Source organism: Egretta garzetta, unplaced genomic scaffold, assembly GCF_000687185.1.
Source record: "Egretta garzetta isolate BGI_Z169 unplaced genomic scaffold, ASM68718v1 scaffold158, whole genome shotgun sequence".
NCBI lineage: Eukaryota > Metazoa > Chordata > Aves > Pelecaniformes > Ardeidae > Egretta > Egretta garzetta.
Genome location: NW_009260430.1, coordinates 378,654 through 397,136, shown reverse-complemented (window position 1 = coordinate 397,136; position 18,483 = coordinate 378,654). Strand labels below are relative to the sequence as shown.

The following is an 18,483-nucleotide window of genomic DNA, read 5'->3' as shown; positions in this document are numbered from 1 at the left end:
GTGCCATCCAAAATCCCTCTGCCAAGTCACAGCCCAGTTAAGTCATTTCAACACTTTGACTCAACTCCCTTACTTCCAAAAATAGGCTGAACGGGAGCTGTTCTTTCTCAAAAGAGTTGTGGACAAGGCGGGCTACAGCCGAGGTGGGTATCACAGAAAAAGGCACAGCTACACGCACGCTGTTCTTGGGCAGTATCACAAATCCCAATTAAAAACCTGCACGTTCCCCCAAACAGCGAACAGCTTTCTCCTAAAATGAGCAGATGCTGAGCACTGTTGTCAGAAAAAGCCAGAGCTTTTTCCAAGTGAAACAGATTGTTCAACATAAAGAATTCAAAGTAACCGAGCGCCCAGGAAAAGGAGCATTAGATCAAAACACGCTTTTCCCCCACTAGATATTATTTGTGCTTCAGTTTTGCATTTATCTGCTACTTTAACTAAGTGTCCCTTGCTCCCCCCCCCCTACCCCCCTGCCTCTTCTCGACAGGCGTACAAGACAAAGCAGTAACGTTACAGCGGTTATTTTGCTTTTGATAGTTTTGCAGTATCTTTGCCTACAAGTTTTTAAATGCCCACATTTACTGGAATTACCTTCCCTGGCCAAATAAAATCACTCCTTATTAAAGAGGAAAAGCAAAGACAAGTTCTGTCACAACCTGTCCACGCTCCCTAGCGCACTGGGGTCAGTCTAACGCCAAGAAAGAAATACGACTCTCTTTTTCACTGAGATCTCACTAATATCTTTAGTAAACCCATCAATATCTTTGAGTAAGCTCTCCAAAAAAAAAATCAAGTATTTTGTGAAGAAACATGTCTTTTAGTATCAACAATCCTTTAAAGGGTGAAAGAAAAAAATTAGCATTTTGAATTTTACACCCCTTCTTTCCATCACCCAAGAATGAGTAAGGTAAAAACCAAAGTCTGACCTTAATTTAATCATAAATAATACATAATGTGTTATGGCAGAGTAGCAATCTTGAATGCGAATTTGCTTTCTGTTGCCTGCCCGCTTCTGCCCTTACATCTCAGTGTAATTTAACTTGATCGTTTTCTCTACAAGCTCAAGTCACTTAAAACCATCCTTCACAGCAACAAATACATCCCCATAAACATTAAGTATCCAGCCCTATTACTTTTGATGTGACTACCTGCAAACGTGTATGGTTTTTTTCCCCCCCGATGGTGTAACGTTCACAGCCTCAGAGCAGCACGATGCGCTGCCATCACCGACCAGCAACCGAACCAGAAAAATCATTTCACTTAACTCCGCAAATGGTATTTGGTGCTACCAGCGACATTTAGCTTAAAAGCAGAAGGCAGTAGGGATACTGTCAAACACAGACAAATTCTAAACCCGTCAAGCAAAAGCAACTCATTTAAGGAGTGAATTTAAGCACAAATTCCAAAAGCACACAGGCAAGTTCTTTCAGAACTATTTACTTGGATTAAATAGAGAGCAAGACAGACCCGTGATGCGAAGTTGCTCTGCAACGGGCGCTGGAAGAACACTTTTTCCCCCTCACAGTGTAATTTGAACACTGCGAAATGAGAAAGCGAGGTGTATCTTGGAACTGAAATGGCAGCTGATTGGAAATCAGAACGACCAGCAGCCTGCATTTCAGTTACCCTAACGCTGAATATGGTCCTAATGAAAGCAATTATTTTACCCGCCGTTAAAATGTTCTCCCCACTTCAGCTCAGAGCGCGCTGTACAGCCCAGCCACAGTGCCGCAATATCTGTAAGAAATCTCTGCGTGCTAAAGCCATTATGAATTTTTTCTGCTACCCACAAAGCCAGACAGCAGGTTGAAACACATCATAACTTGTCTTAACAACACAGCCGAACCGGTTTCAGCTAAAGGCTCTTAATTTGGTGGTGGGGGGGTTGTTTTTGTTTGGTTGTTTTTTTTTTTTAAATATTTACCTAAGGACTATAGGTATATCACAAAAAAGACACTTTTTTTGCCCCCCCCAGATCTAAAGAAAGGAATAGAAGTGGTATAACTAACTTTTCTCTCCAGGGCCCAGATGGAACTGAATTAGTTTTGGCTCTGGAATCCCCAGTTGTAAGCGTCCTGACACAACAACTGCAACTAACAGCAGGTGCTTTTATTAGATGGCAACCCATTTATAAAATGCAGTATTGCTTCAAAAACTCAATTAAAAAAAAAAAAAAAGGAATTGAGTCAAATTACTGAAGTCAGAGTAAAAGAAAGGGTTCAGAGCTTTACTTCTACTTGGAAAGTTCTTTGCCCCTCCCGGGGAGCCGTGCCTGCAGTACTGCCTCCGGAAGGCTACAGGACAGCCTCCAAATCTTTCTGCAGCTTCTCTGCCATACAAGGAGAAAGGGAAGCACGAGCGCCAGCCCCTGCACCCGCAGGGCTCGCCTTCGAGGAAGGGTAACATCCAAAGCAGCTCAAATCCCCTCTGCGAAACCCTTCTGCAATCACGGAGCGCACTGACAGCAAACGTCTAAGTTACTCACAGCACTTCTCAGATTAGACTTAATTCAGGAGTTGGCATAACGGGTGACTGTAACATACAAAGACAACTGAAAGTAGGGAAAAAAATGAAAGTGACATCAAGCTTGCTAAATATGTATTGTTTATTAAGGCTTGTATTCTCCTAGAGGAAAAAGTTAATCTGATGCTGTCCATTACCCCTTACAGGCAGTAACAGTCCAGAGACAAGAGTTATACGTTCTAAATACAAGTCTAAATGATACAGATTAAACTTTATTTAAATTGGAGGTCCTTTTGGAGTAAATAGTATTCAGAACATACTTGCTTTCTAATATAATAAAAGATCCTCTACAATAAACACGTGCAGATTCAGTGTGCTAGAGCAGCGGACATGAGCACCATTTCCATGCTTAATTGGAACTCCAGTTGGTGACAGGTTCTCCGACGGTCCCCTCACTCCACAAAAACATGACATCAAATTCAGTTTCTTAAAACAGGTTTTTTTACTCATCCAACAGAAAAAAAATTAGACATACACACTGTCAATTTTAAACATCTGAGGCATAATCCATCATATTATCCGTACTATTAGTTCCTACGTTAAAGCTCAGCATTATTGGTATAAAAACTTTAAATGGCATTAGGATTTGGGGGGTTGGGAGGGAGTAATGAAGGGAAGGATTAAAAATGATCTGCAATTAACTAATAACACCTGAAAGCTGAAACAGGTTTAAACACATTGTCCAAAACCCCTGCAATGTTGATAGCATCACATTATTATTTAATTAAGCTACAAAAACCGTAAAGCAGAATTATGGCTGAGAGAAAGCATCTCGCTCACCCTCGGCAGGATATGGTATAACAAATGCACACTGAAGCACTGGTTAACAGAATGTGAAAGGGAAGTATTTTCCAGAGAAACAATTTCACCGACAATTTGATTTTCTACTAGACAGAAAAAACCAACATGGCGCATTAGCAATTTTAAAAGTGTAATTGTACAGATAAATAAAGAGGCATAGCAGCTGCACAAAGTGATCAGAAATTTAGGGTTTTTTTCATTTCAGAATTCTGAAGTGCAGTATCTTAAAAGTTTTTTAAATGACAAAAATCAATGCATGGTTTCTTACTTCCGCCATGAAGAAAAAGGGTTTGGGAGGAGGATAAAGGAAGATTTGTGATGTATTCTCCATAATCTCTGTATCTGGCTAGGAACGTAATTTGTGCCAAAAGAAAGTCTTTGGGAAGCATTGACACTTTAGTATGCTCACATATAGGTCCACATTAGGTTAATATAACTGTTTACCAACTTAAAAAAATAAAAACAGACACGCCTTTATTAATGATTTCTACAGAATTTTACATAGAAAAAAAGATACAAATTAATGCAGATCCACTTGGGCAAAAATAAACTACAATGTACTTAAAAGATGCGACAACTTAATTTCCCCTGCACGAGAAGATATATCGGAGCTGAAAGCTTTAGTTTGTCCTGATGCCAGGATACAGCACCAGTATACTTAAATTTTGTTTCTCATAGTCGAATTTAATATCAGTTCTAGTATATATATCAAACTGTATATGTTTATTCTTATTGTTTGTTTCGATTCTGACGTTCCTGCAAAGAGAAAAAAGTTAGAAGTTAAGAAAGTTTTTAGTCAAATGAACAAGCAAAAAAGTTTGTAGTAACATAACAGCACTAACGTGATCCCAATTACGTACTTGGTTAAAACACTGCCGCTACATTTTATAAACATATTGTTGTCCTGGTTTCAGCCGGGATAGAGTTAACTTGCTGCTTAGTCGCTGGCTGCGGTTAAACCACCACAACTGTATATACCCGACAAGCCCAAGGACTTGATGACTTAATATTTAAGTGCAGCTTGTAAGCGGAACAGCTGAATGAATACCCGCACAGTCACGTCACACCGATGGCAGATGAAGGTCGTAACAAGACAGGGATGGAATATCAACATTCCCAAGCACAAACGGGACCTGCAGTATTCTACTTTCTGGATTATTTCAGCTACTGCAGTAGCAGCACAACCAATACCAGAGCAGAAAGGAGACTGTAGATTTGTGAGCTCCACAGAACCGGTATAATTTTGAAGCACTTCAGAGTTTAGTCATACTCAATAAAAGTAGGATTTGAGCTCCCTAGAAATTCTGTTCTTAATTCTCCCTATCTGTTCAGCTATTCTGGGAGGCACTGCGAAACACTTGACAAGTCAGGGGAAAAAACCAAAACAAACCATTACTGGGTGGAAGAAAAGTTAGATGCTTTTGCATGGTCTGATAAAAACCAGCACGCCTTGACTGAACAACCCACGAATTTCTGAAGGTATTCTAGTACAGAAGCCAGTGGGCTCTTTGAAGTCTCTCTCAAAAGTTTCTGCTAACCACAACTCCTGAAAAGAGACAATCTATGGGATACCTGCAGCATCCCTCAGTCGCTGTAAGCGTTCACCTAACCAGCTCGTGCTCTCCCAGCAGTAAATAGCCATGCCTCCGCTCCGCTCCAGAGCAGAGGCTCTGCGCAGGGCTGGCACAGGCAAGTTGAGCAACGCAACAACAAAAAAAGGGGAACACACACAACTTTTTCAATAATTGTTTCAAGTGCCCCCTAAGTTGCAGAACACACAGAAGAGAGCAAGACCAAGTTGAATAAAATACGCTGCTGTATCTTCAGGCCAGTGTGTTTTTCCAGCTATGCCACCATGCAGCTTGACTAGAAAGGGTTCAGCCTCACTATCTCCCATTCCATCCGAATGGGGTTTCAAACAGACTGTACGCTGCAAAATGGGCATGTAGAAGCTCTACTTTGTGCACTGTACTTGCATGTATCAATATGGCACCAAATCCTATTTCGTGCAAGAAAACTGTGAAACAGAATCATAGAATCATAGAATGTTTTGGGTTGGAAGGGACCCCTAGAGGTCATCTAGTCCAACCCCCCTGCAGGAGCAGGGACACCTTTAACCAGATCAGGTTGCTCAGAGCCCCATCCAACCTGGCCTTGAATGCTTCCAGGGATGGGGCCTCCACCACCTCTCTGGGCAACCTGTTCCAGGGTTTCACCACCCTCATTGTAAAGAATTTCTTCCTTATATCTCGTCTAAAGTACAAACAACAGTCAACTCCTAAACTAACGCCTTCAGATTTTACTTGTTTTGTGGGATCTTTCTGTGCAAAATTCATCTCAGAATTGTTTCTGTTGCAAGGTAAAGCTAATTTGCAAATATAGCAAACATTATAAATGTAACAGACTGTATTTGCTACTTCAGCTGGTCACAGCATAAAATCAGAAGAGGTTTTCTTAAATGGAATATATTGATTTCTGCCTCCAGGCAGAATAATATTAGTATTTCCATTTTTTATAATAAAATTAAATCAACAAAGTCCAGTGTAAATTCTTAATCTATGATTTAAGACAGAAGATAGCAAAACTGTCTTACCAAATCAACAAAACAGACTGCATAAAGTGGTATAATTAAGAAAAAAAAATCTATTTCTCCCTATCTTTTAACTGCTGACTACGATGAACTGGCAATGGAAGTAATTTCTTAGTGGTAGAGTATCAGAACATATTAGGTGTTCTTAATGTTCTTAATTAGGTGTTCTTAACAGTTCTTAATGAAAAGCACCTATGGCTGCTTGACATTTCAAACCAAAGGTGGTTAGAAAGAATCTGAAATGGAATCATATCAACCCCATTTGCAGGCTTCCGGAAAAGTTAACCGTTCCATCCTACTTCCATTCCTAAGGTGACAAATCCCCTTTACTGCGCTTCACTGCCCAACCATGCTCACCAGCCCATTCTTTCCCATTGCCCCCTTACACAAGTTATTTTTAGTTTTCTATATAGTCACCCACTGACCCTCATAATCCCACGTTTCTTTAAAAGTCAAAGCCTTCCATTCTCATGGACGAGTCCCATATAAACAGAAGACAGGCTAGCATCTGAAACTTCGACCTGGGACCTCAAAAGTATGCTCGCGGCATTCAGAGACTCAGCTCCGGCTTTACAATTCAGTGAGAAGAGCTACTTATTAAGCAGGTTATTAAGCAGTTCCTCCTACCTTGCTGCTTGCTTTCTCTTTCCAGGGCTAATCTGAGTCTTCCTTTTAAAAGTGTCTGAAACCATATAAACTGATGGGGAGGAAACAGATGCAAAAATACTCATGCTCTTGAGCATGGTGGCTTTTTAGAAGCGTTACCTCTCCAATTCTCTCCCTTACTGTCATTTAACACTACTGCAAGCAAGAACACACAGTTTTCTTAGCAACTAACAAAGCTTTGTTTATTTTGGTTCTGAAGATCCATTGGAAGCCTTCATAGTTTCTCTTCTCCAGGGGAATTCTCCAATATCTCACAGGGGAGCTCCTGTTGCATACTTCTTCATGACATTAATACATACAGTCTTCAGACACAGGAAAAACAGGTTGGCACAAAACCTGCAGAAGCTTCCATTTTGGAGACAATGATCCCTGTCAAACTCCTGTTGCCTTCATCACAGCCTGCAGTAGCTGTCAACCTTCCTACTAAACTTCATTTGTTAAGGTCAGTGGGATGAAAGCATTCATCTTCTGACACAAAAATATAAATGTTAATTTTACATCAGGAAACACGATTATTATAGCTAACATTTTGCAGTATTTAGTCACGCAAAAGGAGAAGCGGTAAGCTTGGCAATTTAAGAGCTTTCCAAGACTGCTCAGGTCTTCCAGCACAACATCAAGGCGCAGACCTTGGAATAGCTGAGTGCCTTGACACGCATCAGAGGTGACAGCACAGCAGTCCAGTCCAGTCACTCCGACCATCTAGTTAAATACAGATCTATGAAGACAAACTGCTGCCAGTAGATCAACCCATCTGTCCTACCACGAGATGCAAATAAAAATACCAAAACCTGCAACAAGTTTATTTTCTTTTTAACTTCAGATTACAACTTTCTTAAGACTATGCAAGCATGTTTCTAGGGAACGTTAACAATTAATGCCACATTATACTGTATTTTCTTTTTAAATAAGTTCTCTCACGTTTCCATTTTTTTACATTTTGAGAGCATGAGCTTTGATCACAGAAGTTGCTCTTTGTGGACACTGTAGTGGCCCTGGAAACTGACTGAGAAATGCTAGGAGGGTCAGGAGATATTTCATTCCAGATACCAAATATCCTTTTATTACTCCCTTCCCTGGTTCTGGGTCACCAGACTGGGCTTAAACAGTTTATTACTATGGCAAATCAAGAGCTGGACTTGCATCCCAGCATGAACAAATGCTCCCTCAATTCTAGATGATGATAATAGTCCTTAAGCAATGCTGGTAACACTGATGAATCTTTGGCACTTGAGCGAATTTCATCCAGCATTATACCTGCCTAATCCACATTTGATGATTTGGTGTTAACGCGGAGGTTCCTAGATCAGTTAAACTCAGAGAGCACAGGCTGGAGCTTCCTCTGCCCACATCCGTTACGGGAACACTGGCTAGCAACAAACTGCGACCATCTGAAGGAAAGAACTGAAATGCCAGTGGCTTGCGTTGTACAGATTACATGAAGTTATTCTTGCCTACTACATATTTGTGTATAAATGAAATTCAAGCATGCAAGCCCTCCACATGGAGATTTTTTTTTTACGAATTCTGTCCCTTAGTAATCACAACAGCAGTGAAATGGAAGCACAATTTCATTAAGTAATTTCACTGCTAACAGAATATAACAAATAAAAAACACAGCAACTTGAAAACCAATTAAGATGGCATATATACAAACAGCCATCTGAAAATGTCAATTAGGTCATAAGATACCTTAACTGATGATACGATTCTTCAAAAATTGTTGTCATAGGAAGGTTAACTTCGCATAACAGGAAGGCTTCAATAGCACAAAATTCTCAACAAGAAATGTAATTGTATACATATCCCACAAAGAAACTCTTCTAGTCATCAGCTGGACTTCTAAAATTCATTTAGTCAATGAAGGGGAAAATATTAACTTTCCAGACAATAGTTTTATAGAATGCAACCCGACAAGCAGTATCTTATTTTTCATTCCCTCACCACTGAACTGCTTTACCTCTCCAGCACTATTACCTTCCTCAGTGTATTTCAATTGTCTGTATATTGTCCTATTTTCTAAGCAATTTGGAGGAATCTAAGAAATGTTAAATTAGACTTCAGAGTTTATTTTCTGAATGCGTCATACAAGCTAGAGCCTCAGCTTTAAATGAGGCAGAAAAAAACGCATTATTTTGAAAGAGTGATCCTGTTCTAAAGCAGTGACCTGGGTAAGAATATTGTATCAGCACTTGAACTGAAGTGGGAAATAGTTGTGTATATGAAAGCAACCCAAAGTGGGATCAGCTCAAGAGTTGCACAGCAGCCCCCTAAGCTACTACAAAGCAAAGGAAACTCAAGCCTTCAGTACGCAGCCATCTGGATCTTCCTCAGGCCAAGAAGTCAACTGTTCAAGACTACTAGATCTCCTATCACTTTCCCAGTACTCTCACTCCTCAAACACACACGTTATTCTCCCCTCCAGACCTGGCAGCAAATCACAGGGAGACTCAGTGTTAAAAAACCCAAACCAATCACCCCCCCATACATCGTAAAAGCTGGGACAAAGAAACCAGGCCTTTTGACTTATTCATGATTCTCTCCTACATAAGGAAACAACCTCTCCAAGACACAGGTTGCATTAAATATCACATTGCTAATTGTCTACTGAAGGAACAAAGCGTTGAAGTAAAGGCTTTTAGGTTTTAGCTTGTGGAACCCCACAGGGAGTACACAAGAAAAATTTCAAATCGTAAGCTCTCCTTCCCTGCTGAGTTGAGGTACACTGTGCAGATCGTATCTGATAGCTAGGAAAAGCCGAGCTAAAAAGAAGGCCTTAAGACGCTGATCTCCTTTTCTCTCATAATTTAAGGGTACATTCTACAAAGACAGACTAAAGCAATTTTATCCACACTTTTAAATAGCAATAAAACCCTTAAAATGGCAACTTCAATTTAAGCTCCAGGATCATGCATTAAGTCTTTGCTTCAAAAACATTTTGAAGCAAATGTCAACTGCACTAAACTAGCCTCTCAAATAAACGCTGCATTTGAAATGCTATACAAAAAACCCCACCACCTATGAAACACTATAGATAGCAAGCAACTTTAAATATTACTTAGCTAGCAAGTACAGGTCCCAACACTTATTATTTGGTCAATCCATTACTTCTAGACTGCCTAATTAGAGAAGGGCAGTTTTGGAACTGAGGTCATGGGATGGATAGGGACAGAAGTCTCTTGCGGTAGGCTTAGAGGTATGAAAACGTATGTAAGTTTTTACTACACCTTCCCAGTTCTCTGCCTAAATTTCTCTTACTACATCTTCACTCAAAATTTGTTTTCAAGAATTAGTAGACAGATTGGACCTGGGAACTGAAAACCTTTATTTACCCAAATAATAACACATGTGACTTCAGCAGCAGAAATGCAATCTTTCTAGCACTATTCCAGCAATTTTATGCATCTCTTTCTTTTCCAGAGAGATCAACTGAACAAACAAGATCAAGCTTCTTGCTCTTAAAGGTGACATACAAATTTTAAATGCTAACACAGGTATCAATTTTGATAGCCCAGTTCCAGTCAAACAGTGTTAAAACACCTCATATTTATAAGGCAAAAAACTTAAGTGGCAATCATTGGCAGAATCCAATTCTGAAACAAGCAGTTTCCTAGTTTATTAGCAATTTTAAGAGAAAAAAATAAATCAAACTCCAAAAAAACCAGACATATTGTCCTTTACCTGCATTATTGCTTAGCTTTCTGCTATGAAATTGTCACAGACAAATAAGCATCAGTTTGTTTTCTGTGTTGCTAAACACACATAAAACTATCAAGTTGAGATGTATTAAAAACATTTCAAATTCCTACTTACATTTTTTCCACCATAGCAGCCTTCACATTTCATTTTCCCCATATCTGTGTATAAAATAAATTTTTTAATAAGTTTACCTTCCGCACCACCTCCTCCTCTTCTTGGCGCTTTTCATAATGAGAAAAGTCATCAAAGATGGAGGTCGTGTGCTTGTAAGTAGCAATAATTTTAAGCACTTGTTTTGCTTTTTCTAAGGGCACCTCCTGTGTATCACGGGAGTTTGTAACGGGTTTGTTGTCATTGTTCTCCAGCCTGATGTGTCGGAGCTGGTTGTTGGGCACATCCTTCACAAAGATCCACTTGACATCAAATTTCCCCTTCCACTTGTCCTGAGACCAGACACCTGCACTGGTGCCATAGTCCACGGGCGATTTCATCTCTGCTACTCCACAGAAGTGTCCACTGCCATTGACACTGAACAGCAAGTAGACTGGACCCTTGCTGTTCATGGACCGGAAAGCACTGTCCAGGCGTTTGTTGCCATGTTCCGTACTACACCAAATAGAATACTTAATGGAACGATGAATATCATCCTCAGAATAGCTCTTTATTATGAACACACGTCCATTTTTAAGGTTCCATTCAAAATCTTTAGGGTTATAGCTGTGAGCAGCTTTCAGTTTTTCAAGAACAGGATGGGACTCGCCACTTGGAACAGGGTTAGGCTGGGTACTGCCAGCTGAGTTGCTGTCGTTACCAGTTCCTCCGCTTTGGCCAAAAGCTGCGTTTCTGTTGCGAGGAGCTACCCAGCGATTTTGGGGTGGCTGCTGAGGAGTCTGATACTGCGGCTGAGTCAATGGAGGAGGTTGAGTTGGAACAGGCTGAACGATTTGTTGCTGTGGCTGCGGGACAGACTGAGGAGAAGGTATCTGTTGGGGGGCAGGAACTTTTGCCACGGGACCCTTATTGTCCCAAGTACCTATGTCCATATTATGCTTTATAGGCGGAGGAGGCAACGCTCCTCCAATTACAGGTCCAGTTTTTGTTTTCATTTTGGGCTGTGGTTTCGCAGGCTTGCTAGCTATAGCAGCCCAAGAAGTTGGTTTAGATACTGGCAAGTTTACATTAGATCCACCATTACCAGAGAGGGCACCTGTCATCCCGGCACTGCTGACAACAGAACCTACTGTTTTCACCGCAGAAGTTGTAACATCTCCACCAATCTTAAGTCCAACCATTCCCTGTTCGATACTGTTCATTCCAGGAGCTTTATTTAATGTATCATTATGAAATCCTGTTTGTCCATCCACAATGGTACCGCCCAGTGAACTAGGCGGGTAGCTGTAACTGCTCCCATATGCTGAACTTTGAGTCTGCTGTCCCTGGGATCCGCTTGTTCCCCAAGCTGAGAAGGCAGGGTTTTCAGGGAAAAAGTTAAACCGATGTTGATAGATATTATTTCCCAGACCCCCAGGCTGTCCAAAAACAGCATCGTGCATAAAATGATGATCTCCGTTACTGAGCTGTCCATAGGTGGTGAGATACGGGATAGGAGGATCTCCTCCTGTAGACCATGGTGCTTCACTGAGAGAATAGGGGAACCCAATAGATGGTGGATAATAACTGGACAGATAAGGATCAGTCATTGATGGATAGCTACTGTTCTGTTAAAGAGGGAAAAAAAAAAAGGTAACTTTAGATAGAAACCCCCCCTTCATTTATAAATAGCCACTGTTCATCACCAAACAGAAAAAACAACAGAGACAAGGTAATTTAATTTCTCATTACAGATCTTGGTTCACACTCCAAGAAAGACTCAGGGCTAAAATACAGTATCTGGGTATTTATAATACACCCAGGACTAGTGGCTCACAACGAGGCTAGTACTTGAGATTCTGAAACCATGTAAGCTTATTTACATTACTAAGGGTATTTTGTGGCTTCTTCTAGAATCAGGCAATCTACCAATACCCCATAATATTTCAAGGAACTTACATAACGACATATTTTGTGTCTCACAGAACTAAGGATATTTAGTATTTCTGGATCACTACGTGGGAGAAGTTTTAGGTGAAATTAAGTTAATAGGACAGGACATGTAACAGAAAGCATGATTACAGTCCTCATCACGGAATTTTTTTTGAGGGGCCAGCCCCCAACAGGCAAAACATACCTGAAGTGGTAAAACACGCAAAGGCTACTTCTGACATAGACAGGACCACAGTGAGATCACACGCTAAGCAGCACACCAAGTTTGCTGTAAGTAGACCCAACAACTACAAACTGAAATTAAGGTGACCGGTACACTGGAGACAATGGTATGCAAATATAACGTGATGTATGCCATCCAAACTGCTTGAGAAAGACCCTATTCAGCCTTTTGCAAAAGTCTCTTCCTCCCTCGGTAGTAAAGTTACAAGTGTGGAAGACTGTTTCTGACTGTCCTTCCAAACAGGCCATCTTTTTCACTCTGAAATAAGAGACTGACTGGTTATAAACCAGCAGACACCCTTTGAAATTCTAGCTTTTCCTCCCTTTCAACTGCTTCTTAGACCAAGCTGAGAACCTTTCCTTCCACTCTACATCTTCCACTGACACCGGATTTTGAAGCATTCTGTATGTTTCTCATACTCAGCAATGCAAAAGAACAAATACAGAATATTCTAAAATAGGTTTTATTCATCTTTAAATAAACTTGAAGCATATATTGGAGACCTTCCAAATTGACACTCTTAACTGTAATTACCAGCAAGGAGGGGGGAAGTCAACACCTCCTGTTAATGAGTCAAACAGAGCTAGCCTTTCCTTACTCATGGAGAAAGATTATTTTGCAAAGAGAAACAAAGATTTCTTTCAAACTGCAAGATTTCAAGCTTAAAAAAAAAATAATCTGAAAAACCATCAAAACTGCACTGGAACTCCAGTCATTTTTCCAAACATCAGATTATTTCTCAGCTCATTCCAAAAATGACGTAAAAAAACCTCGTTGCTGAAGATAAGCATAATGCCCAACTGAGAAGTCATTTGTATTGCTCATTTTTCAGTGACTCCCTTCCACGACACCCCAAAGCCAAAGTAATTCAATACCCTCACTTTCCACATACAGAACAAAATTATAAAACGCCTCCAAGACTTATATTCAGTACCGCAACCATTTCTGAGATTTAAACAGCCTACATCCAGTGTTATTGATTCAAAAGAAATAATCTCTGCCACTGTTCATGCTGCCTTTATTTACGGGCAAATTCCGTCATTAACAAGAGGTACACAATCCACCCTCCTACGAGAAAACCTTCTAAAATTTTCTGAGATTCCTAAGCTAAAATAATCAATATTTAGCGTATGAAAACATTTTTCCGAAAGACTTTGAGATTGCTGTTTTATATTTCAAAGCGTTAACATTAAGAAAAATGTAAAAACAAATGCAGCCCAAAGGGAGGAGACAAACAGTTCTTCGGAGATTCTTAAGTTCATATAGTCTACAGAGTTAGAATTTATTACAATCAGAAAGAGTAAGCTTAGAGAATGCAGATGTTTTGCCCTAAAATATTTCTGCTAAAGGTTTCTAGACAATTCCTGAGACTGTCACCTCCTGTCACACAGCCTGTAAAGTTTCCACAAGGATTCTAACAAGATTAAAGGAAAGTTTCGGCAGACTTCCTCACAGAACATTCAATCTGTTTTGACTGGCTTTATGCCAGAGTGTGTAAAAGAAACCCTGACAGAAGTCCTTCACTGCAACAGCAGTACATTTAATTCAACAAACTTATCCTTGACCTTCCTGCATCCTTCTGTATTTTTTAATTAAAACAAAAACCAACAAACCAAAACTCAGCCGTTCTGTTAATTAGGAAGGGAGTCCTTTCTCCCAAAGCATGCTGCTTGCTAGTAATTCGCTGTTACTTATGAATAATCTTTTGGTTCAGGAGAGCATTACGTGGGGGATGCCTTCCCTGCTTGGAGTATAACTTTGTATACGAATACTCCACTCAGTTCCCTTTAAAAGTATTTTTAGTGTGCTTTACAACAAAAAGCTATTAAATCTCAAATTTGATCTGTATTAACTACTGCTACTTGGATACTAGAACCTTTATGGAAAGAAAAGAAGGCACTACTGCTTAGCAGCAGTTTTCAACAGAAGGAAGGAAGACATAATTTTATCACAAAACATACCCAGTACTCATTTTAAAGACTAATTTGTATTTTAAAAATATGGAATTAGCACAATATCACCAACCTACATTTGATCTTTGACGTGAAATATATTGTATCAGACTGGGTTTTAATTTCTTAAAGTATTTTAAAATATCCAGTTGGTTTCAAATCTTTTTTTATAAGTCACTTATATTTTACAGTAATTTTAAAGGGCTGAATAAATCTGACTAACTAGGTAACAAGGCTTTGTTCAGAAACATGGTTGTCTTCAGAACAAAATCTCCCAGTCCTAATTAATGCTACTGTCACTTTCCACTTAAAATTGTAAGACGACCTACACAATTGTTTCTTGTAGCATGCCAATTTCTTACTGCAGCATAAATAAATCAGTCAATGGAGCTACACTTTCATCTAAGAAAACTTTATTAGAATTATGGAAATTCTAGCAGTCATAGCAATTTTTCCATTTAAACCTAATAATTGGGCTTGTTGACAGCCAAGACAAATGTCCTAGAATTAAACTGTAATAGATGGTTCTACATTTATTCTATAGGAATTCTAATGTTCCATACATTTCACATTAGAAAAACATATCTTGGTTTTAAGTAATTAAAATTACATACAAATGTGATGATGTAGAATTTAAAAAAAAAATTGAGAAAGGTAAAAACCTCCATTTTTTTTCAAACTAATTTTGCATGAAAGAAAATTTCACTACTTTTTTCCCCACAAATTTCCTGCTTTTATCCCTGCTACAGTACATTAATTCCAGAGAGTTCCCATTAAACCATTTTAGCTTTGTGTAAGCCTGGAGAACACGTCTATGCTAGAGAGTGACTATGAAGCTTGGGAGCGGGAACCTACACAGTGCAGAGCTCAGAAGACAATTCACATTGTCATCTATACACTTGTCCCAACTTCCACAGTGGTACGTCTTGATAGCTTCCAGGAGGGAAACAAGATCAAGTATATCTATACTGTGCTAAACTTTGCACCCTTCCCAAAAGCTGCCATCACCCAAACAGCTCCATCTGACTGCCCTAACAAAAATGTTGAGCACACCTTGAAGACAGCCAATACACAGTACATGAATTGACACTGCTTGTTCTAGTGTTCAAGATTAAATCACAATTTCCACAAATGAAACAGAACAGCATATTAGATGTTATTTTTCTTTAGCATGTAGAATAATTTTCTTTCGCAAGCAAGTTCAGTGATGTCACCAATATTAACAGTGGCATCTATCAGCTTCAGGCTGAATTATAAATTTCCCTTTTAAAACATAACACTTAGCCTTTCTGCCAAGTTTCTCTCTGAAACGGTATTTTATATTTGTGAAAGAAAACTTTTTGCATCTCCAGTTTCTATACATTCTGTTCGCTTTAAAGATTTGAATGTTAAGTCAAAATTACTTCAATTAAGAGATATTTTCAGCTATAATAGGATTTGTCTTGGATGTTGATTTAACATACGTTATCATGAATTGGATTATATTCAGAGCTTACATTACATTGCCCTACTCGTTTTAAAATAACATGTTCTTAATTTTTAAGATATTTTAGAGTACATGAAAGAACAACAATATTTGCTGAAGAGTAAAAAGCAAGTGGGACAGCTCTACAAGCTACCTAGAAAGCATCGAAACCAGGTTTCAACTACACTAATTTCTAGGACTATACAAATTATACTCATCAGGAAAGCCCAAAAGCAGAGCCTTCCAACTCCCACATGCAACTCTTCCATCGAAGAGCTGTAAGATCACATTGTCACAGCCCAACTGTACCAATAACCTGCAATTTCAGGAGCAATCGGCAGACTCTAGTTGGAGCACTAACTTCATTTTCACTCGTGGCCATCTGGATACGCAGAGTAATATTAGTTTTGTGAGCACAAATGCTAATTCTATTCCCAAATAACACAATATGCTAGTCATTTATTTTTCCATTTCTATTTAAGGAATTTGCTCCCTCAACACAATCCTCTGAATTGAGTACCAACAGCACGTCTAAGAAAAAAGCTAAGTTAAAAATACACTAACCTGATTTGACTGCCCAGAAAGGTAAGGTTCAAAATCGTTGTCATGAACTGTATCCTTTTGATGTAACGAACCATTTTGTACTAGAAGAAAAAGGTTAAAACATATTATAATACTGCTTAGCAGCATTTCAATAAAGAGTTCCATTCTACGTTATTTTATGAAAAGCCATACTACTCCTTCACAGCATAAAGACTCATAAAGAGACCAAGGGATGACATTTTTCCCCCAAATGATTTCTCTTTATATTATTGCTTATAAAACTAAATTTGAGTAAATTCTAAAATAATAAAAAAAATATTCCACAGTCAAGAGTGACTAGACAACTCCTGTGAATCACCTCTGAACAAAAAAATAATTACTAACAAGAATTTTGTGAAAAAATATTGGAAGACAACATCTATTGTTCTGGTCCATAATTAGAACTCTCAGAAATTCATTCACAGTTCTCCCAGCATGTGTTATTCACTGCTTGCTCAAGTTAAGTTGGCTAAAATAAGATGAGGTGAGGTTACATTTAGTTATGAAGTAACGACTGCTAAGTGCCTTGATATCTTGACATTTTCAAGAAAACTGAAGTCACAATTTTCTCATGTGTAGAAGAGAGATACCTGCCATAATCAAAGGCCTACTTAAGCATAAATCATGTGTGAAAAGCATGCAAAACCCATTCCTGAAAGATACACAAAACCACACCTGTTACTAGGTCACTTCAAATAATTTTGTTTGCTTTAAATTTAAGAAAACACAATCAAACACATTATGTGACAGTTGCTTTGTTTACCTATTTCATAGAAAAGCTAAACTTAACTAAACATAAAGCTCCACCAAATAGGATGTTTAGCAAACAAGTTTGGAAATTTACCTGAATATGTCTGCAAAGTTTGTCAGGGAGAGTAGAGGTAAGAGAGTGTTTACAAACACAGGAAATAGTGTCAAACTTTCTGTAACTAGAAGTAGCTGGATTTTTACAGCAGGTTAAGTTGCATTAAAAAGCAGTTATGAGTTGAATATTGTTAGTTTCTAAGCCTGAACAGTTACACACTTATTAGCAATCACAGTAATAATCAAGGTGTTTTCTTAGATGACTTGTTATTAAATTTAATTTCAAATGAAGCACAGGAGTTACCATAAAAAGCTAATTACCTCATCAGAAGGCAACTACTTTTAATTTGAAATTCCTTAAATAATTAGGCTTGTAGGCATATGTATGACAGGTAGAACATCTATCAGTCAACAGCAGACCAGTAACACAACTGTACTCATGCAGCAGGAAGAGATTATGCAAAAGTATGTAAAAATATGTATTGAATACGCATATCCTTGTGACTTTATGCAGAAATCTACTTTAAGGAAATTAAGAGCATTACTATGTTTAGTATTAACAGTTAGTCCTTCCCACTGTAAACTCAGTAGCATTAAGTGGGATGCAAGCAAGACTGTACGAATAACAGTTTGTGTTATTTTTGAAACACAGCAGTACTTCCTTTGTTCCAGGTGTTATCCATACAGACTAAGAGCAATACCTTTCTGCTCACCTACAGGTACCTGCATAATTCATCTGTTACAGTAACAACTGAAACACCCAGATCTCAACATGATCCTCACCTTTATTATCCTGTCCTTTCGGTCTCTGGGAAGCCACGGCACACGATGGGGTAAAGGAAAAGGACGAAGTAAAAAAAAAAAAAAAAAAAAAAAGAGGGGAAATAAAAAAGTTATTTTTAGAAAAACGCTCGTTTTGTCACTGCAAAACACACAGCTTTTGAGGAGGGATAAGAGGCTCATAAAAAGGGCTAACAACTTATCAGGGCTCGCCTAAACTGGGGTTGAGGAGCGTGTTTCACGGATCATTCAACACCGGCCTTCCGCAGAAATGGCCACGGCTCTCCAACGGCCGCGGGAACGCGGCTGTGCCCACGGGGGAAGTTAACGAGAAAGACTGAGCCCCAAAGAAGCC

General features: G+C 39.0%; 1 protein-coding gene across 3 annotated transcripts; it reads right to left on the bottom strand.

The window, feature by feature from the left end:
• Positions 1–2,612: 2,612 nt before the first annotated feature.
• YTHDF1 (YTH N6-methyladenosine RNA binding protein 1) lies at positions 2,613–18,224 on the bottom strand. 3 transcript variants are annotated; one of them, XM_009643694.2, is made up of 4 exons: positions 18,132–18,224; positions 16,527–16,606; positions 10,471–11,997; positions 2,613–4,080 (listed from the first exon to the last, which is right to left on the bottom strand). In XM_009643694.2, the coding sequence occupies exons 3-4, from the start codon at positions 11,977–11,979 to the stop codon at positions 4,054–4,056; spliced, it is 1,536 nt and encodes a 511-aa protein (XP_009641989.1). In that variant the 5' UTR covers positions 11,980–11,997; positions 16,527–16,606; positions 18,132–18,224; the 3' UTR covers positions 2,613–4,053. The 3 variants fall into 3 exon arrangements, with proteins under 3 accessions (XP_009641989.1, XP_035755152.1, XP_035755153.1); XM_035899259.1 differs by lacking the exon at positions 18,132–18,224 and having other exon boundaries at positions 10,394–11,997; positions 16,527–16,600; XM_035899260.1 differs by lacking the exon at positions 2,613–4,080 and having other exon boundaries at positions 5,508–11,997.
• Between the last annotated feature and the right edge of the window lie 259 nt (positions 18,225–18,483).